At 37.7% G+C, this 24403-nt stretch overlaps 1 protein-coding gene across 12 annotated transcripts in view; it reads right to left on the bottom strand.

Annotated features, from left to right (window-relative positions):
- The window catches only part of STK33 (serine/threonine kinase 33), a 283094-nt gene that overhangs the window by 86762 nt on the left and 171929 nt on the right, over positions 1-24403 (bottom strand). For all 12 annotated transcript variants that reach the window (XM_072619509.1, XM_072619512.1, XM_072619507.1 and 9 more), the window contains 3 exons: positions 24059-24181; positions 9696-9809; positions 19-123 (listed from right to left, as the gene is read on the bottom strand). In XM_072619509.1, coding sequence (XP_072475610.1) covers positions 19-123; positions 9696-9809; positions 24059-24181 — 342 coding nt within the window. The remainder of the gene's footprint in view (positions 1-18; positions 124-9695; positions 9810-24058; positions 24182-24403) is intronic.

The raw sequence follows: 24403 nt of genomic DNA, 5'->3' as shown, positions 1-24403 counted from the left end.
CCCCTTCTTGCTCCTTACCTTGGGTGTTTCAAACACTCGCTCTAGATGAATGATATGCTCGTGGTTCACACTTTTCAGGATGTTCACCTCCCGTTCGAGTAGTTTCACAGCAGAGCTTCCAGCCTTAATTGATGAGGAAACACAAGATGAAATCAGAACGTCACTTCAACCTATTTCTGGGTAACAAGTGCATATTCTTCTTATGTCTTTTCTCTTTTCATGTTATTTCTCTTTCATATGGTGATAGGCAACTTGTTCTCATGATTAACTTAGATTTGCTTCAGTTTTCACTCTCGTCAGTTTCACATCCTATGTAGTCTGGACTCTAGAGTTGAGCAGACTTCCTCTAACTTTCTTCTTTTTTGCTACTGCTGATACATAGCTCTATCCTCCTTTTTAAGCATCCTTAACCTCTTCCCTTCTCCCAACCCCAATCCGATCATTTGCCAAGTCCCATCAAGTCTGTTCCTATAACCTCTGTCATCTCCATCCTTATCTTTTCAATCTTGTTCCCCATGTAACTCTTGTTGCCTCTCAATACCTCGTCTGTCTCTTGTCCAATCCATCCTGTACACAGCTTCTAAAATTATCTTCTTAGGACACAGTTCTGGTTACTGACATCACTCCTCTTATCCAAAACCCTTCAGTGGTCCTTGTTGACTATAGTATAAGGTCCTAAGTAAGTAGTCCAGTGTTCAGATTCTCTACCACTTGGCTCAATCTACCTTATTTCACATTAAATTCTTTCACACATTCTATATTCTAGGAAAATTGGGCCATAATATTTGATTCAACTACTGTCCTTGCTTCATAAAACTTTTATATTTAACCAGTATAAGAATGGACAAGAAAATCTGATTAAAACTTCTCTTCCACTAGATTGGGAGCTCTTTGCCTTTCTTTGTATCCTCAGTACATAGCACAGTGCTCGACACACCTTAGATACTTAATAAATGCTTGTTGACTTGATTTAAGAGAGCAGAAGACTGCTTAGTAGTTGTTTGACCTTTCACAAGTGATGCAACTTTTTAATGATCTATTAAATGATAGAGAGTAGGGATGTGTACATCTAGATGGCCAAGTGGATAGATTGGAATCAAGAAAACTCATCTTCCTGAGTTCAAATATGTTCTCAGACACTTTAGTAGCTGTGTGAACCTAAGCGAGTCACTTAATTCTGTTTGCCTCAATTTCCTCATCTGTAAAATGAGCTGGAGAAGGAAATGGCCAACCACCTCAGTATCTCTGCCAAGAAAACCTCAAACAGAGTCATGGAGAGTCTGGCATGACTGCAATAACTGGACAAAAATAAGAGGCGTGTGACTAGATGAAAGGCAACATGGTTGCTACACCTGTTTCCAGAAATCAGGATGCCTTCTCCTGCTCCTATACATTTTTGCACAGATCTTCCTGCACACCCAGAGTGTGCTTCCTCACCTCTGCCTCTCATAGCTCCCTTTTTCAGGGCTCAGCTCAAATGCCACCACTTTCAAATGGCATTCTCTATCCCCTTGATTGAAAGCTTTCTCTCTTCAAATTTAATTTCTACAGTACTTTTTTCATCATCCTTCCTGTGTCCCCATCACATCTTGGAATATATTTATGTCTGTGTGCATATAATAACCCCCTCTTGTAGGAGGTCAAAAACTGTCCGTCTTTACCTTTATATCCCTGGCACTCAGCACAGTGTTGAATGTGGGATATGTATTTAGTAAATGTTTGCTGACTGAAAAAAAATTGGACTTATGGGTATGAAAACTTGGATTCAAGTCTTGATTATGACACTCATTAGTGATCTTGGGCAGCCGTATTCATTGATCCTGTTTCCTCATCTGCAAAATGGGCATAATAGTATTTGTACTAATTTTATAAAGGGTTTCCGTGAAGCAAGTACTTTGTAAAGCACTATAGAAATGGGAACTATTCGTGTCTATGTATTTCCTCTGCAAATTTGGTTAGTGCTAATTTTTTTCCTCCTCCTCCCTAAATGTTTTCAGTTTTCAATATATTCAACTGAGCTTTTCTTCACAATAATACTTATTCCTCTGTCTATAATAACACAAAAATATGCACATGAAAACCATGACCTTCCAGGTTACCTGACCACTTGGAGAGGATAAGGAACAATGTGTTTGGGGACTTAAGACAAATTCCATAAGAAGAAAACAGACTTTAAGTAGGGGCTGACCCAGAGCCTGTGCTCACCTGGGATTCTTCTGGTTCCCCCTGGCTCTCAACAATAAATCCAAGAGGTACCTGCCTTTCCTTAAGCCAGGATTACTTTGTTCATACTGGAAGGAGCACACATTCCTGGCTAATACAAGTGGAGGGAAGGAGGGGAGGGAAGAGATACTATTTCCAATCAAAGCTGAGTTTCTGCTAAGATAGTTGTTGATGTCTCTCCTGTGATATGAAAGGCTCATGTCTCCCCAAATTCATGAAGTTCAATACCAAGTGATGTGGAAAGCTGGACAGCTGGATTATGGTCATGTTTCTATTACTAAGGACTTATATGATCTTAGCCAAGTCACTTCTCCATGGTTTTCCCTTCTCAATGGTCCTGTGTATTTACCAAAACTTTGTCCTTTATATAGTCTGGAATCCCATTAAGGGTACTCTGCTTTGTGCAACATCTGGTCATCTTCTGTTGGGTAGTCTTGTATAATAAATACACCAGAGAAGGATAATTGGCATCTGAGTGTAAATTTAATTATCAAATCACTTTCTTCTATGAGCTAGGTGATAGGCCTAAAGAATGGCTTTGAATCTCATTCCTGCCTCTGACCATCAATGGGGGAATAATAAATAACCTCTTTGATCTACGATATTTATCTTTATAAAAATGAGGGGGTCAGATCAGTTCAGGGGTCGCTGAACCATGACTCTTAGCTTGCTGGTGATATAAAAAACAGGTAGCAGGTCAAATTTGACGCATAGAACTGAGTTTAGTGATTCCTGAACTCGATGATCTCTTAAATTTCTTATGATTCCAAAATTCATAAAGTTGGGAGGGAGGATTGGAAGGCAGTCAAGTATTAAGACATCTAGAGTTATGAGTGCCTAAATAAAAATCATAGATTTAAGAGTTGGAGGGAACCTTAGAGATATAGTCCAACATCCACATTTTACAGAAAAGAAAACAGACTGAGATCTAGAGAAATGAAATTACTTGCCTAATTAAAGAAATATGGTTAGAATCTGAACCAAGGCCATCTGACTATTGATTCAGAGATTTTCCCCACTATACTGTTGTCCCTCAACTAGTTCACCCTACAAAGGTGATTTGATGCTTGGAAAAATTAAGTGACTTCACCAAAGTCACAAAACTATTAGATGGTCTTCTGCAATCTCAAGCAAATCTCACTGCTCATTCTTGTCGTGGTTTAATATGGTTACTTCATGGTTTGAATGCCAGCTTCCACAAAATAAGCTATGAGCTTTGAGGTTAGGAACTGGGTTCACAGCTTTAGTCTTCTTTCTATTATACTTAAAAGGTTCCACAGCAGATAATTCAATTTGATGAATAGTAATCATTTTTTTTATTGAATTGAATTCAGAACTTAGGAAATTATATGGGAGGATAATTATGGGATCTAAGGAATAATTTAATTTAGGAGTGAAGAGTAGTTAACATTGTGACACTGAACTGAAAAATCAGTTATGTTGGTTCTAGTCTGAGCTCTGCCACTAACCATTTGTGTGATAACTTAAATCTCTGGATATTTCAATATTTTCTGTAAGAAGTTCTAAGCTTAAATCAGATCATCTCTAATCTCCCTTCCATTTCTGATTCTACATGTTCTAAGGACCCTCCAATTTCAGATATCTATGTATTAAGATGTCTTATTGCTCAAGATTCCATGGCTTGGGAAGTGGTTCCATACAATTCATCAGAGTCTAAGAAAAGACCCTAGGGTCACCCTGTTGTTTTGTCTGTATGTGTTATCTACACTTTGTTTTTGAAATCATTCCACTTAAACCGCAGGTAAGCATGATACAGAAGAAGGGTAAAAGTAAAGTCAAAAGATGTAGGGTTTGGGACAGAGCCAAGATGGTGGACTAGAAAGACACACTTACGCAGGTCCTCCCCACAGCCCATAAAATACCTGTAGAGAGGGACTTCCAACAAATTTTGGAGCAGCAGAAGTGGAGAACAACAGAGTGGAGGAGATTTCCAGCCCACGGTGACCTGAAAGGCCTAGGGAAATGTTGGTTGTGCCAGATGCGGAGCTGAGTGCAGAGCCCAGCCCAGCCTTGACTGAGCAGCACTGTGCGATGAGACTCTGGGAGGAGGACACCTCTGGGGTGAAATCTCCAGTCGCAGTAGCGGGTCCTCAGATCCCTCAGCCCACAGGCACCAAAGGTCAGTGATGAGGTTTAATCAACTGGTTAGGAAGGGAGAAGGGCTTTCCCATTGCTTCAGGAGCAGGCAGCAGCCACAGAGGATGCACAGCAGCCCATATGGAAGCTCCATTGTGGGAACATAAAAACCCCTGGGGGCATTGAAGAGCTGAGTCTTACCTCAATCCTGGATGGAGGCCCTGGCCAAGCTGGTCTTTGTCTCAAACTGAATGGTGGCCCTGCCCATCCAGCTTACCTGAGAATCAGTCCCCAGTGCTGACTTGGGAACTGGAGGCCAGGTGGCTGTGGAGAGGTAGCTGCTAAAATTCTGGGCATAAAAATCCCTCTCTGAGTCTAGACCAATTCACGCTTGATTGAGCCACCTTGGAGGAACTGAGATCTCACAGATTCCCAGAGTATACCCTACTCTTGACAAAGGACCCAAAAATCAAGTAATTGGTTGGGAAAATGCCCTAAAAAGGGGAAAAAAATAAGACTATAGAAGGTTACTTTCTTGGTGAACAGATATCTCCTCCCATCCTTTCTGATGAGGAAGAATAATGCTTACCATCAGGGAAAGACATAAAAGTCAAGACTTCTGTATCCCAAACATCCAAAATAAATATTCAGTGGGCTCAGGCCATGGAAGAGTTCAAAAAGGATTTTGAAAATCAAGTTAGAGAGGTGGAGGAAAAACTGGGAAGAGAAATGAGAGAGATGCAAGAAAAGCATGAAAAGTGGGTCAATACCTTACTAAAGGAGACCCAAAAAAGTGCTGAAGAAAATAACACCTTGAAAAATAGGCTAATTCAATTGGCAAAAGAGGCTCAAAAAGCCAATGAGGAGAAGAATGCTTTCAAAAGCAGAATTAGCCAAATGGCAAAGGAGGTCCAAAAGCTCACTGAAGAAAATAGTTCTTTAAAAATTAGAATGGAACAGATGGAGGCTAATGACTTTATGAGAAACCAAGAAATCACAAAACAAAACCAAAAGAATGAAAAAATGGAAGGTAATGTGAGGTGTCTCATTGGAGGGGTAACTGGCCTAGAGAATAGATCCAGGAGAGACAGTTTAAAAGTTGTGGGACTACCTCAATGCCATGATCAAGGAAAGAGCCTAGACATCATCTTTCATGAAGTTGTCAAGGAGGGCTGCCCTGGTGTTCTAGAACCAGAGGGCAAGGTGAATGTTGACAGAATCCACTGATCACCACTGGAAAGAGATCCAAGAAGAGAAACTCCTAGGAACATTGTGGCCAAATTCCAGAGTTCTCTGGTCAAGGAGAGAATGTTGCAGGAAGCTAGAAAGAAACAGTTCAAGTGTTGTGGAAGTACAATCGGGATAACACAGGATCTAGCAGCTTCTACATTAGGGGATAGAAGGGCTTGTAATATGACGTTCCAAAAGTCAAGGGAACTGGGACTGAGGCCAAGAATCACCTACCCAGCAAAACTGAGTATAATACTTCAGGGGAAAAAATGGTCTTTCAATGAAATTGAGGACTTTCAAGCATTCTTGATGAAAAGACCAGAGCTGAAAAGAAAATTTGACTTTCAAACCCAAGAATGAAGAGAAGCATGAAAAGATAAACAGCAAAGAGAAGTCATAAGGGACTTACTAAAGTTGAACTGTTTACATTCCTACATGGAAAGGCAATATTTGTAACTCTTGAAACTTTTCAGTATTTGGGTAGTTGGTAGGATTACACACACACACACACACACACACACACACACACACACACACACACACACATAGAGACAGAGAGCACAGAGTGAATTGAATAGGATGGGATCATATCTTTAAAAAATGAAATTAAGTGGTGAGAGAGAAATATATTGGGAGGAGAAAGGGAGAAATGGAATGGGGCAAATTCTCTCTCATAAAAGAGGCAAGCAAAAGACTTTTCAGTGGAGGGAAAAAGAGGGGAGGTAAGAGAAAAACATGAAGCTTACTCTCATCACATTCAACTAAAGGAAGGAATAAAATGCACACTCATTTTGGTATGAAAACCTATCTTACAGTACAGGAAAGTGGGGGAAAAGGGGATAAGCAGGGTGGGGGGAATGACGGAAGGGAGGGCAGTGGGAGGAGGGAGCAATTTGAAGTCAACACTCTTGAGGAGGGACAGGATCCAAAGAGAGAATAGAAGCAATGGGGGGCAGGATAGGATGGAGGGAAATATAGTTAATTTTACACAACATGACTATTATGGAAGTCATTTGCAAAACTACACAGATATGGCCTATATTGAATTGCTTGCTTCGCAAAGGGAAAGGGTGAGGAGGGAGGGATGAAGAGAAGTTGGAAGTCAAAGTTTTAGGAACAACTGTCGAGTATTGTTCTTACTAGTAGGAAATAAGAAATATAGGTAATGGGGTATAGAAAGTTATCTGGCCCTACAGGACAAAAGAGAAGATGGGGACAAGGGAAGGGAGGGATGTTAGAAGACAGGGCAGATTGGTGATAGGGGCAAATAGAATGCTCGGCGTTTTGGAGTGGGGGAAGGGGACAAATGGGGAGAAAATTTGAAACGCAAAATTTTGTGAAAATGAACGTTAAAAGTTAAATAAATAAAAAAAAGATGTAGGGTTTGAACCCTGTTCTTCAACTTACTAGCCAAGTGACATGGGGTAAGTCCCTTTATTTATTGAGCCTTCAGTTTTCTCTTCTGCATATTGAGGATTTTGGATGAGGTAGTCTCTAATTTCCCTTACCAATTAGTTCTAAAATTCTACAAAAATTATAACGTCTCTTCAATTTCCCGCCTTTCTTCTTCACTGATTTTTCTGCATCATAGAAGACTCATGAGAATTTAGAATTAGAAGGACACAGGTTAATTGTTGCTGATGCTGATTTCCCCCCAATTTTTCCCCTTATTCTTTCTCAATACCCTGAATTCCTGAAGGTCATGGCAGGGTTTAGTTCTGGTTGACTTTCTCAAGTTGGAAAGGCTTGAGATATGGGCTCTGGACACAGACTGTCTGTCTTCTGAGGAGTAACCTGGCTAAGGTTAGAGGTGCTCACCTCCAGAAGGTTGCCCACAACTGCATAGAGGTTTTAGGTCACAGCATCTCATTCTATTGTGTGTTAAAGTGCAATTGTGTGTCGCAATCTCTCTCAATGAGGAAGTTCACATATCAATGAAATGACACATCTTTTTAAACATGAAATATGGTTAGTGGACTTTCCCAATTTTCATCCACTTAATTTTGACAGAGTCAAGATTACCAGAGACATTTTAAATTATATCTAGTTTTATCGATCTATATGAACTGACATCATTCTAACCAGAAATAATCCTTCTGATTCTTAGGGCCTGACTTCACTGTTGATTCTGCAATTGTTTTTGTCTATCACTAATTTCCATGGAGCTGTCAGGAAACTAGTTATAGTTTTTTTAGTTACTGGCCAAGAAAACAAAAATTCCTGCTTATTTCTAAACACTGTACATTATGTACAACTCCAGGATAATATATTGTCAAGTTAACAACGTTTTACATTTTTTCCTTATAAGCATGAAAACACAAAAATAATGATAAAATACTAAAGTTTAAAAGATTGAGTTTTAGATATGAAAAAGAGTTGCTTAGCCAATTTCCAGTCAAAGAGGAAATGAACAAGTAGTCTGGGAAAGAAGAGAATAGACTCTTAAGCGTAAGGAGTGAAGAGCAGGCAGGAGAAAAGTTGCCTCCAGATAGAAATGCAAAATGATACTAATAATGATTGCTGACAGTTATCTGGTAATGTCAGTTACAAAATAATGCTTTATGTATACATACATATTGTCTCACTTCATATTCCCAATAGTTTTATGAGGCATAGTTGCCTTGTTCAGCTGTTTTTCAGTTGTATTTGACTCTTCCTGACCCTCTGTGGGGTTTTCTTGGCAAAGATACCAGAGTGGTGTGCCATTTCCTTTTCCAGCACATTTTACAGATGAGGAAACTGAGGTAAACGGGGTTAAATGATTTGCCCAGTATCACATAGCTAGTAAGTGTCTGAGGACAAAATTGAACTCACAAAGATGACTCTCTGACTCCAAGTCTGGTATTCCATCTACTGTGCCATCTAGATGCCCTGAGTTTCATGAGGCAGTTAATAGCGATAGATACATACATACATACATACATACATATGCACATGCATATACACATGAGTGTATATAAAATGATATCCTTATTTAAGAGATGAGTAAATTGACTCCTAAAAAGGATTAATGACTCATATAAGATCAGAAGGCTAGCAAACAGTTGAATCAAAGTTTGCACATTGGCTTTTTGACCCCAAATCCCATTCAGTCCTCATCTATAAAAGAGGAATATCAACAAGACTTTCCTCATAGGATTGTAGTCAATATCAAATAAGATAATGTATATAAAACGTTTTGTAAATGGCTAATTATTAGATAACTGACAGCTATATCCATTACTCCAGGGAATAGAGTTAAGAAATAGAGTTAAGTAAATGGGAAAAGGCAGAAACTAGATCAGGGCAGCCCACATCCACAAACCATTTCTTTTTCCTTTCTACTATACTGCCTTTGGCAACTACTCTATTGACTTAGCCTAGTGAATTGGTGAATTGGTCAAATATCATCCCCATTTTATAGATGAGAAAATTGGAGCATGTGGAAATTAATGGACCTGCCCAAGGGCACATAGCTAGTCAACTGGAAAGTCAGGGCTCTGATACTGGCATCCCAACTGCAAATTCAGAGCCTTTTTTTTTAACCACATTGTAGCTGTGATTGACACAATCACAACACAAGTCCCATGTTACTATTTAGTAACTGAGAAAGAAGGACTGAGGTGTTCCCAGGAGAAAAAGGATGTGGCATTTATTCTGGCCTGTTAGGAAAACCTAACATGTACATGAGGAGACATAACATGTACAGTCTAGTAGAGTAATTACCAGCATCAGTAGAAAAGAAGGAAAGTAAATGGGTTAGTAAGTACAGATTTGATTCAGTGAAGAGTTTCCACCTGCAAAGTTGTTCCCTGCTTTTCCCTCTCGTGTTATCTTTCACTCATGGATTATAGATTAGAGTTGAAAGGGACCTTAGACGCCACCGCGTCAATAGTCCTCAGTTTATAGATGCAGAAACTGAATGATAGAGTGGTTCTATATCTTGCCCACAAATGGTACAGTACAAGGAATAAGTGTCAGTCAGGGCTGAGATCTAAACAGAAGGTCTTGGATTCCAAATCCAAGCTTTTTCCACTCTGCTCCCCCAAATCCACATTATGAAATATACAAATTGCATTATTATTACTATTATTTATTACCCTTAATTATTATTAATGGTGGTATGTGCCCACAGTTTAGTCTTTCACTCTGCTGCTATTTCTTACCTTTTCTTTGTTCACTTTTTTCATGGCCCACTTGAGATCTGTTTCCTTGTGTGTGACTTCAATGACCACTCCAAAGCTCCCTTGTCCCAGTCGTCTTCCAAAGGAAAATATTTGCTGGAGGAAAAGAACAACACCTTGTTGATCTCTCTCTGTCAAGCAGAGGATGTTGGAAAACTCAGATATTCACGGTGACCAAACTTACTAAGAGTTAAGCAACACCACTGATAAGGCAGCTAGGGACTATGTTCTGAGGTCTGTTGTCATCTAGAAACACCTTCATCAGAGATTAACTTCACTCCCAGATCTATATGTACAGCCCTGGCTCTCTGCTGGAAACTAGCCTGAATTAGCAAGTCAATCAGTCAATAAAATTTATTGATGTTTAGTAATGAATAATTAATGTGCTTCCTCTGTACCAGGTATTGTGCTAAGGAAAAAGAATACAAAAAGAAGCAAAAATCAGACCCTGGTCTCAAGGAGCTCACAATCGAATGAGGGGAAAAAACAAGCAAACAAATAAGTACAAACAAGCTACGGAAAAGAAAAACAAGAATTAAGAGAAAGGGTACTTGAATTAAAAGGGATTGGGAAAAACTTCCTGTAGAAGACAGGACTTTAGTTTGGATTTGAAGGAAGTCATGGAAGTCAGTAGATAGAGACGAGGAGGGAGATTATTCCAGGAGTTTGGGGACCGTCAGAGAAAATGCCTTCTTGTTCAAGGAAAAGCAGAGAAGCCAGTGTCACTGTATTGATAAGTTCATGACTGGGGTCTGTGGGTTGGAATGGAAGGAGGGAAAGGTATAAGGTATAAGAAAAGCAGGAGAGATGGGTTAGGTTATGAAGGACCTTTATTACCAAACAGACGATTTCGTATTAGATCCTGGAGGCAATAGGGAACCACTGGAGTTTACTGAGCAGGAGTAAAAAAAAGGATAACAGATAAATGGTCCAATGTGAAGGATTTATAGAACAACATGGGAAAATGCATAAGACAAGAATAAGATCATTGTTCATAGCTTTAAAGCTAGAGGGGTCGTTAGTCTAGAGTTATTACTTTACAGATGAGGAAACTGAAGCTCAAGGACATCAGATAACTTACAGTCACACAGACACTGAATGGCAGAGCTAGGTTACGACCCCAGGTACTCTGACTTTAACTCTAGAAGTCTTTCAGAATGACCAAAAAGAAGAGCTGTAATTTGCACCAGTGGAGAGAATAACTCACATCAATGAGAAGACAGATTCACTAAAATATTGCATTGGACTTATGGTCTGATGTTAGCTCATTATTTCTGAATTTGCATGTACTTTTATTTCTTTAGTAAATTCTATAAAACACTTATGATTTGTATCATGTGTAATCAAGGGGTAGAAGGGAAGAAAGCAGCAGAAGTTAGACTGGAGTATTCCAAGGATGATGGCATTAGCCAAAGTTGTAAAGAGTCAATTACATTTTAAGCATAACACATCTTGGAGCCCAAGAAAACAAGCTGATTTAGGGACCAGGAAAGTCAATGAGTTTAGTACAGCAAAGTAGGTTTCCAGGGATTAGAGCAGGTCTACACAGCTTAAATTACAGGTAACCAATGGCCTGTGGGTCACTGGTTGTACAAGCCTGGATTAAAGAAAGCCTAAAAAATAGTGAAAAGAAAAAGCCCTAGGAAAAGGTAAAGTTGCCTTACTGGCTCTAAGTGGAAGGAAAAGTGACTACGGGGTCAGTGAGAGCAAAAACCAAGGCATAGAATCCTTCACACCTAGGACATTCTTAAAAATCAACACTTCAAAATTATATTCCAGAGAATACTGGCGTTCTATGACATAAAGGTTCTGTGAAAACCAGTGCCAGACAGATTCTCCTCTCCCTTTAAAATGTAAAATATATAAAAAACTTTTTTAAAAAAAAAACCTTATTTTATGGGATGCCCTAAAAGTCTTATTTCATAGGGTTGTTGTGAGAAAAACAATCCTATCAATAAATGTTTATCAAGCACCTACTATATAAAACTCTGGCTGAATTCTGGAAATACAAAAAGGAAACCAAAACCAGTAAATAACCTCAAGGAGAGAAGCTTATATTCTATGGGGATGGGGGCTGCGGGGGTGGAGTTCAACAGATAATAGTACATAATTTTGAAAACCAGCAAAAAACACTAGTAACTAATGGAATCAGGAAGTTTTACTCTGGAAGAAGGCATATAAACTGAGAGAGAGTGCATTACAGGCATCGGGTCAGCCTATGTAGGGACATGGAATGGAATATATTCCTTCACAAACTTTCCATTCCAGTTAAACTGGATTGTTGTTACCTACATTCCATCTTCCATGATTCTATCTTTTATGTGCGTGTTCATCTTTCGTTGCCAAAGAAGACCATACCATCAGATGGCATCAGAGAAATAATGACATGACTTGCACTTGACTTTGTTTTGAGTGAGGGAAGGCTGTGCAGGTCACCAGCCTCACTTCTCCTCCATAGCCATCTGAATCCAGTGACCAAATATTCATCAGGATGACTGGAGATGACCCAGGATGAGGCAATTGGGGTTAAGTGAGTTGCTCAAGGTCACACAGCTAGTGAGTGACAAGTTTCTGAGGTGAGATTTGAACTTAGATCCTCCTGACTCCTGCACTGATGCTCTATCCACTGCATCACCTGGCTGCCTCAACTTTTATATCCATAGCACAATGCCTGGCACATTTTAAGGGCTCAATAAAGGCATGTTGACTCCATGTCATATTTATACCAGCACTGATGCATTATATCCTTAGCTCTGTTTTTAGAATCACTAACTTACTCAGATCAGGTGACATTTCCTCCACTAAGGAAGACTTTGAGGTTGCCAAGAGGAAAGACTATGGTGCTTTCAGCAGAAACAGAGGAATTTGAGAAGTAGGCTTATGGGAAGAGATAATGAATTATATTTTATGCATGCTAAATTTGAAAAATCTCCAGTTAAAGATAGATCTACAGATCTAGGCTAGAAATAATAATGAAATCCATAGGAATACTGCATTTCAGGAAATCATATGAGAAAGCTGCCTAGAGTATTTGAAATAGGACAAAGTACAAGTTCATAGAATCCACAAGACACCATCAGAGAAGAAACTCAATGTATAGCTTATGCACTAAAATAGTCACCAAGTAACAGAGAGGGTCAACATCAAAGAAATAATTTTGCACGTTACCAGACAGAGGCCCTTCAACATATCAAGGCAAAGTATTGTGAGCAATAAAGGACTACTTATAAATGACATGTAATGAAAGAAAGGGGGCGGTAAGAAACAATAGATTGAAAAATATAAGAAGTCAGCCTGTAAGTCAGGAAGTCAGCCTTTTTGCTCTACAAAGCTAAGTATAAATTTTTCACAGAAGGGAAGAATTCAAATCATTCCTACTAAGGAAATTAGAAATGACAAGTGATTTTGATATGCAAATTCATCAAAGAAACTTAAGAAACTTTAAAAAGTCTATTTGGAGAAAAGGACCTAGAATGAGACGGTTTTTACTGATTAACAGAGACAAGTTTATTGTCTTTAAGCAGCCTTGCTGTGTCTGAGAAGACTGAGAGAATGCAGGGAGAGCATGATACATGAAAGCCATGGAAAAAGATCAGATAAAGCCATCTCAGTGGAAAGTAGAGGAATGGTGAGAACAGAATACCACAAATAAAGGTCATTTGAACAAAGAGAAGGGAAGACAAAAGCAGAAACCAAAAACGATTTACTCTTGGCTGAGTTGGGCAAAGAAAGTGTTAAAAAAAAAACAGTAAAGGAGAAAAAAGAAATATGGGTTAAGTTGGGTAAGGTGAGGAGTAGGTATTTGAGTAGAGAGATAGAACAGGTTATTTTAAGCAAAACAAGCACCACTTGGTATTCTGAAAAAAATGGGGCAGGAAGGATGAGCCTGGGCAGTGGAGTGCTATGTGTGTAATGTGAACAGGTGGATAAGGAGATCAGAGTGTTTTGAACAAAACAGACCACGGGTACCTAATGCTTATTTTAAAACAAAAAAGTAATATAACAAGATTAGAGTGGAAAATAACATTACCAATTATGGCTTTGAATAGTATTGAGCTAAATTTACTCCTAAAATGGAAAAGACTTAGAGAATGGTTTAGAAAATAGAACACAATAATATGTTGCATACATGTAAGTAAAACCAAATTTGAAACAAATGCACATGCAGAGTTTAAATTAGGGGTGTAAATGAAATTTATCATACTCAGGACAATGTAAAAATTCAGGAACCCTGAATATGTTTTCAGATGTGGGAACAATAAAAAATAGATCTTTTTAGGTGGGATGGACAGGAAAATATTGTAGAAAGGTGCCACAGATAGGAAAACAATATGAACATTTAATATGCTTCAATGAATGCCATATCTAAGTATTTGATGCCAATTGAAATGCAAAAATACATACAGTAAACCAAAATAGTACGTTACATCAACATTATGTTTTAAAAATTTGATAAATACATATACATAATATCAGTAAAAGAAATAAGAAAGAAGGTATAGAACTGAATAGAATGTTAGAAAAACTGGATTGGATGTAACCACAGTGATTATTAGATAGAAATATTATTTTCACTGTCACAGGATACTTTAACAAAAAGTGTATCATAAGCTAGAACACAAGGAGTTCGTAAATGAATGTAAAAAAGTATAAATATTAAACACATCCTTTAAGACAATAAAGCAATGAAAAGTATTATTAATAAGGAAATATGAATAATAGATACAGACCTAAATGAAGAGTAAGTAATAATTTCCTAAATAATAAAAGAAAAAGAAAATAAATAAAATTAAAAACAAAAATATTATTGAATTCCTTGAACAAAAGCCTAGAATTTTTAAATAGGTTAGTAAATAGATAAACCTTTAAGTAATTTTAGTTTTTAAAAAGAGAAAGAAAAACCTAGTTAAATTTTTTTTTAAAAAAATGAATGTATAGAATTCAAAACAAATTGAGGAATAAAAAATTACCAGAAACTATTGTATTCAAGAGTACTGTCATCCAAGATGGCTGCCTGAATGGTAGCAGGCAGATCAACTTATTCATATCTACTCTAATAAAGTCCTAAAAATTACACCAGGCCAAGTAACTATCAATAAATACAGTGAAAAACTATAATAAGTGACTTGTTCCACCCTAGAACCGCACAAAAGGCCAGCCTGAAGACCAAGGACAACATGAAAGGAATTTAATCATGATCCAGTGCCAGCAAAAGGAAGCAAGCTGACAGCTTCCCAGCATTGTATGGGAAGGGCTAGAGATCCATGAAGCCTGAAGAATTCTTTGTCCAGAAAAAGTGGAGAATCCTATTAGAAGGGCTGGGGGAGAGGGAGGCAAAAAAGTTCAGAAAACCCTAAATTGGTGACCTTGAAAGCCACCAAGAGTAAAAATGGCCAGTGTCAGCATGGTAGCACTCCAGATGTGATGGTCAAGGGCACCAAAGCCCCTAAAAGTCAATATGAGACAACAGAGGGGCCATGAAGATATACACAGAACATCAAAGTTGAAAAGGGCCTAACCTTGGGAGTGGAGGTCAATGCAGGAACCCAGGGAAAATCCAAGCAGGGCTGGTCACCCTACCCAAAAGTTCATCAGAGGGCTGGCCTGGCTCTGACACAAAAGCCAAGTTCAAGCACTAAAGTCGTAGAAATAAATAAAACTTGTGGGTGGGAGTGGGAAAACTTCTACCACTGTAGAGAATTATTGTAGATTCAAAGATAACCCTCCAAATCCAACCTCAGAGAGAGTAATGCCGTGACAACTATAAGAAAGTATTTATTTTTGTAAAAACAGATTACGAGTACCTAAAAGAAATCAACCAAGAGATAAAATATAAAATAAAAGCTCTAGAGGAAAGAATTTCAAGTTGGATAAACACCTTAGAACAGAAAGTGATAAACCTTACACAAATAATGGACTCCCTGAAAATCAGAATAGACCAAGCAGAAGTTAATGATTCTGAGAAATAGCAAGAAATATTAACAGAATGAAAAGGCTGAAAAAAGAAGAAAATTTAAGCCATTTGGTATAAAAAATAACTAGCCTGCAAAACAGATCAAAAGGTAATTTCATAATCATTGAACTCCCTGAAAACCATGATCCAAAAAGTCTGATTATTATGCATTTCAAGAAATCATAAATGAAAACTGCCCATATCTATTTGAACCAGAGGGCAGAATCTACCAATCATCTTTTGGAAGAAACCTCAGAAAGAAAAGTCCCTGAAATGTTATAGCCAAAATCCAGAGCACCTCTAACAAAAAAATAATACTGTAAGCATTTAGAAAGAAGCAATTCAAGTATCAAGGGACCACAGCTTGGATCATACATCATCTAACATTTCCTACTCTAAAATGGAGATATTAGCATACAACATTATAAAAGGCAAAAGATATGACTTTACAAGTAAGAGTAACTTAGCCTACAGTGGTGAGGATAATTGTTCAGGAGGGAAAATGGATCATAATGGAATGGAGAACTTTAAAGTATTTATGATAAAAAGACCAGAATTGGGTAGGAACTTTGAAATATAAATATAAAGAGTCCAAAGAAACCTATAAAGTAAAATTTTATTTGAGCAATTAGAAGAAGGTTTAAAAATTATGTAATGGTAATATTCTAATGGTGGAGAAGAAACAAGTGTCCTTCTGAAATTTAACATTTTCAAAGGTTTCTGAAGGAGTTAAATAAGAAAAATAATATTTTTGGGATGACTTGATTCTGTTCTAAAGGTCTGAAAAGGGAAAAAAGAAGGAAGAGCAAAAGGTATGCACTGGTGTTGGAGAGAAGAAAAAGCAGGTAGAAAATAATATTTCATAATTGGGACACAGGAAATAAAGAGTATATAAACATAGAAGAAGGAGTGAGAGAAATAAAGAAGGAAAAACAAAGCTAAAAGCTAAGGGCATGCCTCAGATTATCTTTTAGACAAAAGAAGCAGAGCTAAACAAATTGTGGCATATGACCATGAAGGAATATTTTTTGGACCTTAAGAAATGAAGAAATGGACAATTTCAGAAAAAACCTAGGGAGTTAACTGACAAAGCTTAAATTGACAAAAAATGAAATGAATAAAACCGGGAGAACCAAGGACAGCAACACTGTAAAGAAAACTAATTTTGAAAAACTTAAGAACTTTGATCAATACAGGGACTAACCATGTCTCAAGAGGTCATGTGATGAAGCACGTTACTTCCTAACATGAGGTGATGGATGCAAGGTGTAGAGAGAGAATATATTTTTAGACGAAAACACCATACGAATTCATTTTACTTAACTATGTTTATTTGGTACAAGGTTTTTAAAAGTTTTGGGGTTTTTTTCCCTTTCTTTTGGTTAATGGAAGAAGAAGACTGGGGAGGAGGGGACATCAGCAATAATAATTTTTAAAAAATATGTGGTCATTAAGACTTTTTTTAAAATTCACAAAAACAGAATAATTTTCCAAAGGAAACAGGATAGCTTTCAAAGTAATATATGTAATTTACTACATTTTTTTAAAATCAAGCAGTATGAAGTAGAAACTCAAGGTTTCACAAAGAATCCTCTTTTTGTTCTGCTTTGTGTATGGAAATGTCCTATTCTAAAGGTTAAAGTTCAGAATAAAAAAATAAGCATTAAAAAAGTAGGGCATTTGTGTCTACCCTTCAGAAACAGACACATACATGCCCATGTTTGTGTGTGCTTTCCTGGGGGCAATATGTGGATTCTTTCAGTCACTGCTCAATCAATAATCTATCAAAGACAAACAATTGTCTGTATTCACAAGTTCGGGACAGTTTTCTTGTATTACTTCTTCCACTATGGTATTCACATTTTATGATTCGTCATGTTCTTCTGGAAGACATGCTATCCAAGTTATTTCTACACATCCTGTCAAGTCCAGTCACTTTGACCTTTACGAAATTCATTTGTTCTTTTAATGTTGATGCCTTTTACTTCTCTTCTGATGAATTTTTCTCCACTTTGGTATTCATATCCCAAATCTGCCATAGTGCTCACTCCATTTCTATTTCTTTATCATGATTTTAAATCATGTAACTAATTGTTTTAAACTAGAATTTATGATTTTTTAAAAATCTAAATTTGGTCTAAATTAACTTCTAATTTCTTTTAAGAATTTTATTTCTCTTTTTAGCCATTTTGGAATTTCTTGCTGTTTTCTATGATATTTAGAGATTACAGTGAATTTCTTTTTTTTTTAATTAGGTAATACAGTATCATTTTCCATTGTATTATAATATTTGTTCAACATGCTTTGGTTTCTCTTTGAGACTTCACTTATTCTTATATTTGGGGGAATCCTCTCTCTTGCTTTAACTCTTTGTGTGCCAGGTTTTTTTTTGGGGGGGGAGGCTTTTTTCCCCTAGATCTTTTGGTATTTCAGCTTCTTTTGTATTTTCCATCACATGTCCTTTGGCCTTTCCCCCTTCCCACTGCTGAAAAGACTTCCAAGATTGAACTGCTATGTGCTGCAGCTTACTTAATTTGGGATATATGTAGGTAGGCTGGACCTGGGTCTCTTCTAGGGAGAAAGGATTGATTCCATCTGGATTTCTAATCCCCTTTCACCTAGACTGGATGATCCATTCCCCTTCAGTCTATGGCTCAAGTGTTGTACCACACATCTTCTACCATATACCAACTCTTTTGTCCCCTCTCCTTTCTTTTGCATAGTGGGGCAGAATTAATGTTTGCCACTTTTTTGAGAGATGTGGGCAGAGTCGCTGCCTTGGGGGGGACACTCATTCAGAAGCCTGAGAGCTTGTTTGTGCTTCCTGGTGGCCTTGTAAAATTAGTTGGAACAAGAGAAACTTAATGGAAGCACTATTTTAAAGTTCTTTGGAGTTAACTCATGAGTTCTTCCCTTGAGTAGGAAGGTTCTATCTTCTTATTTTGTGGATCCAGCTATAATAGCTGTGCACAAGTCTTTCTTTTGATGCTTTGTGGTTTGAGAAGTTTTGCAGAAGGAAACTATTCTATCATCTTGGTGATCATGTCATCTGTACCCCCTTCTTCACATGTATATGTGTGTATATGCATATATATGTGTATATATGCATTTGTGTACATATATAAATTGTTGTTTAGTCATTTTCAGTCATATCTAACTCTTGTAACCCCATCTGGAATTTTCTTGGCAAAGATAATAGTGTGGCTTGCCATGTCCTTCTCCAGCTCATTTTGCAGATGATAAAACTAAAGCAAACAGAGTTAAGTGACTTGCCTTAGTCACACAACTAGTAAGCGTCTGACACCAGATTTGAACTCAGGAAGATGAGTCTTCTTAACTCCAGGTCCAGCACTCTATTCACTGTACCACCCAGCTGCATATGTGCATATATACACATATATGGGTGTATATATCAAGAATATGCACACACACACACACACACACACATATATATATATACTCTGTACATATACATGTATATGTATATATGAATATATATGCACACATATTTTCTAAACTTAATAAACCACCAAATAAAATGAATATTTTAATATACTAAGCAGAACATAAAAAGGAATCTGAGAATAAAATCATAAATCTCTGCCGTAGCTATATTTTCTTAACTTTTCATAATGAACCTACTTTTTAAACCTTTTGATTCCTCCTAAAGTCTTTCATGGTTTTGCCTCCACAACACCCTCTCAGCTAAGGACATTGCCTCACATTTCATCCAAAAAAAAAATGGAGGCCATCCCCCAAGAGCTCCCTTTTCTCCCCTCCTCCTCTTACATCATTCAGATATATTGCACCACTGTCCCCTACTTCATCCTGTCTCACATGAAGAGGTAGCCCTTTTCCTTGCCAAGGCAAACCTTTCTACATACATTCACTATCCCTTCCTATCTTATTTTCTCTAGGAAACTGCCTCCTCTATCATCTCCACTCTTTCACTTATCTTTGACTTCTCCCTGTCCAAGAGCTGCTTCCCTACTTCCTACAAATACATCCATGTCTTTCCATCCTTGATCCCCATTATCCTATCTCTCTTCTCTTTCATGGCCAAAATCTTTGAGAATGTTGTCTGCATTCACTGCTTTTATTTTGTTTCTTTGCATTCTCTTCTTAACTCTGCAATCTGACTTTCAACCTCATCAATCAATTAAAACTTCTGTCTTCGAGGTTATCAATGGATCTCTTCATTGTTCAATCTAAGAACCCTGTGTTCATCTTTTTTACTCTCTTTGCAGCCTTTGACCTTGCTGCTCCCTCCCTTCTCCTGGATGCGTTTTTGCTTTCTAGATTTTTGTAACACTGCTCCTTAATGTTTCTCCTTTTACCTGTCTAGCCACTCCTTTGCTGGATCATCTTTCCCGGTCATGCCCACTAACTGCAGATGCCCCACAAGAGTCTTTCCTTGTCTCTCTTCTCTTCCTTCTCTACACCAAGGGTTGGTTTTTAACTTGGGAACTGTGACTTGTCTAAAAAATATTTTGATAGGGAATTGATTTCCTTTGTAATCGTGTTTTATTTTATGCATTTTAAAACATTATTCTGAAAAGGGGTGCTGAGGCTTCACCAGACTGCTCAAGAGGTCCATGACACAAAGAAGTTAAGAGTACTCTGTTCATGCCAAAGGTGTCAAACTCAAGACCCAATGCATCCCACAACACTCCTAGGATAGCCAAACCAGATTAAAGTGTAATTGGGAAATATTTAGCAAAATAAATAAAAAGACAATAAAACATAGATGACAATGTTAATGTTCATGGTTTTCTAAGTCAATATGCAGTCTGCACGGATCTTTATGTATGGTTTAGTGGCTCTTGTTTCTATTTCGAGCTTGCTACCACTGCTCTGTACTATCCTCATCAGTTCCCATAGGTCCAATTTCTATTTCTATACAGATGATTTTTATATCTATTTACTGAGTCCTAGTCTCTCTTCTGAACTCCAGCCTTATATCACCAGCTGCCTATTGGATACCTTAAAATGAATGTCCGACAGATGTCTCAAAGTCAACATTATCTTCCCCACCTCCATACTGCTCCAAATTTCCTTATTATGTCAAGAGTATCCACTATCCTCCCAGACACTCATGCTCACAACATCAGTGCCAAACACAACTCCTCACTCACTCCATAAATCCAGTTTATTGCCAAATCATGTCATTTTTTTCTTTACAACATCTCTGATATAAATCCCCTTTTCACCACTCACAAGCTCTACCATGGTGTAGGGCCTCATTATTTCACATCTATACTATTTTAATGGCCTTCTGATTGGTCTCCCTGACTCAGGCCTCTCCCCACTTTCCATCCACCTTCATTCAACTGTCAAAGTTCTCTTCCTGTAGTACAGGTCTCACCATGTCATCCTTCTATTCCATAAACTCCAATGGTTCCCTATTAATTACAGGATCAAATGTAAGATCCCATTTATTTTTAAAATCCCTTTACAATCTGGCCCCTTCTTACCTCTCCAATCTTCTTACCTTTTACTCCCTCACACACTTTAAAATACAGAGATACTGGCTTTCTCTGTATTCTTTATACATAATAGTCCATCTTTCAAATCTGTGTCTTCTCATCAAATGTCTATCTACTCTGTATGGAAGATGCTCCATCTTCATCACTATCCCCTAACGTACTCTAAGACTTAGCTCCAATCTTACATTCTATAAGAAGACTTTCCCAGTTGCCCTCATAGTCTCCCCTCACTCCATATCTCCTCACTCCTAGGCCTCCCATCTGCAAATATCTTCCATTTATACCTTTTGTGCCTTGTTTGTACTTAGTCCTTTGCATGTTTTCTCCCCCTTTAGAATCTAAACTGCTTAAGGGCAGGAGTTGTGGTTTTTGCCTTTATTATATCCTCAGAACTTAACAACAGTTCCCGACACATAGTAAGCATCTAACAAATGCTTATTGACTCTCTGATTTTGTTATTGATCATTTGTTTTACTCATTGAATTTCAAGTTGAAAAAGACCTCAGAAGTCGTCCAATGGGAATCCTTTCAAAACCATCCCTGAAAGACTGTAAAACCTGATGCACTTTCCCCAACCTAGAAAGGTCAAAGAATCATAGAATTTAGAGCTGAGAGAGACTTCAGAGAAAATCTAGTCCACCTCCCCAATTTTATAGAGGAAGAAACTGAGACCTAAGAATAATTTGCACAAGTCCACACAATAAATAACAGCGAGGATTCAAACCCAGGCCCCATGACTACAAATTAAGTAGTTTTTCCATTACACAACACTGTGTGGTCATACTATGATTTTTTTTCCCTTTTTTTTCTACCCAGACCTATTATTTCATTGGTTCAGGGAGCTCTTGGTGAGGAAATGCCTTTAATCAATGCAGTTCAGTAACTGTTTTGTAACTTAAAGTCTTAGAAAGCTAACTTTCTACTAACTTGTTCAGAGTCACATTGTCTATCTATCCATCTATCTAATGTATCTACAAATCTGTGTATACGTATACATATGTGCATGTACATACATACATACACACACAGTGAGACTTGAACCCAGGTCTTCCAAACTCCTGGACCAACTCTTTATTCAGTATGCCACTCTGCCCCTCAGATAAGGCTAGCCCATTCTAGGATAGTCTGTAGCTGTCAAACAAGTTGTGATTATAATTTCAGAAGGAAGAAAAAAGATTTGCCATGAAGACTTCATTACAAAAAGCTGCAGTTTCATAGTTCTCAGCTTATCCATCCAATCTATCATCCAAACACAACTAAACTCCTCTATGGACACGATTCAATTTCTCCACAATTATTAACTTATTTACCCTCGGATATTGTATGGGCAGAAATAACTTTAGAGAGAAAGATCTCCGGTTTAAAAAAAGCAAGCTAAACAATGTGTGGGTACCATAGTTAAGATGAGTCTTTCTTAATCACATTAAAAAGTGAAGAAGAAATTTAGCTACATTTTATAGAATTTGAGAGCTGGAAGAAGCCCTAGAGAGCAATACACCCAACCCCTTTATTTTACAGAAAAGGAAGCTGAGGACTATCAAGTCTAAGTGGTGTGGCCAAAGTTAACATATTTAATTAGTGACAGAGCTAGTGCTGCAACTTTGTTACCTTGGGCAATTTCACTTATTTGGGTCTCAGTTTTCTCATCAATGACATAATTGTACAGATCATGACTAAGGTCTCAGCCCTACCATTCTATGATATTACAGACCTAGTTCTGAATCCAGTCGGCTGTTCTTTCCAGTAAGCCACTCATATTTCTACTTCCATGTTGTTAAATTAATCCGATATTCTTTGATGGAAAAATATTCAAAAAAATGCTGCCCTTACAACACTTTCTGGTATGCCCCACATCCAGTCAGAAATGACATTCCTCAAGACCCCAAAAGAAGAAAGAGCCTGTCCACACCTTCTCAGCTTATATGTTATATGGGTCCAGAAGCCAATATGGGCAACATTATGTGGTAGAAAGAGTCCTGAAGTTGAAATCAGAAGAAGTGGGTTTGAATTCTGGCTCAATCACTTAACAGTTACAGGACCTTAGACAAATCCCTCAAGCTTTCTGAATCTCTCAGCCTATTTATCTGTAAAATGGAATTAATATTTTCGCATCAAGGTTGTGATGAGTGTGAAATAAAGCAAGTTAATTTCTTGGTGACTATAAACTAAATCTGTCTTTATTCTTATCATGGTGTGAAGATAATCAGAGAGACCTGAAAGCTGCAGCACAAATAGAGAACTCTTGCAGGTTCTACTGGGCTGAAAAGTGTTTTGAGTATAGCCCTAGAGAAAGAATGTGTATCTGTTGTCTGAGGACAAGCCTAGCTAAGTTTATAGAGGTTCATCGTCAGAAGTTGGCACCTATGTGATTTTTTTCAGCTACAGTAACCCATGGAAATTGTCTACTAAGACAAAGTAGTTGAATTTATATTAGCGAAGTGCCTACTCATATTGATGTCATCATGTATCCTTCAAGTATTCTTTTTGTAACAAAATGGATCATAGGATAAAAGATGACCTGGGAGATTATGTAGTCCAATCGTTTCCTTTTACAGGAGGAAAACAGAGGCCCAGAAAGCTAAGTAACTTGCCCTAAAGAAAAAAAGTCATGTAGACAAAACACTCTAACATTTAACTGATTTTTTTTCACCGAGTTATTCTTTATTCACATTGACTCCACCCCAAATTGCCTGTTCTGATCAGTAATTAGATTGTCTCGAAATTGGTTGGAGAATTGTTCATATTTCACTATGGAAAATGGTTTGCCCTTAGTTTACTGTATTACCAAAACTCGCAATTTTCCTCCTAGTAGTTAAAACAGATAAAAGCATAAAGAGCTGTGTGCTCCTCCAGCCTCATTTAAAAAATCATTCTAGGATATAGAAAAAGTTGTGCTTGACCCATACCTGGATAGCGGTGCAATCTTCCATCCTCATGTGAGGGATTTTTCCTTCTGCAGAGTTGGTCCGAGTCCATTGTTGTTGTGAGACTTTTCTACATGTCTCAATTGTGTCTGAGGTTCTTAAGGGCTTTTGGCCAAAAAGGAAAAATACAACTATATTACAAATGTAATATTCCTATTAATGTAAAACCAATACTTTAACTCAGATAACTACACATAATCTCTAATGTAGACCAAGGCATTTTCCAATGGAAATGGAAATAGAAATGCTTTTTTATTCAAATTAAAAACCCTACATGACCTATCTCATGGCTTTTCTTGGCTTTGCCTCTGTGGCTAGGCACCTAAG

This window comes from Notamacropus eugenii, chromosome 6, assembly GCF_028372415.1.
Source record: "Notamacropus eugenii isolate mMacEug1 chromosome 6, mMacEug1.pri_v2, whole genome shotgun sequence".
NCBI classification, from domain to species: Eukaryota; Metazoa; Chordata; class Mammalia; order Diprotodontia; family Macropodidae; genus Notamacropus; species Notamacropus eugenii.
This window is presented reverse-complemented; position numbering and strand designations above follow the sequence as displayed.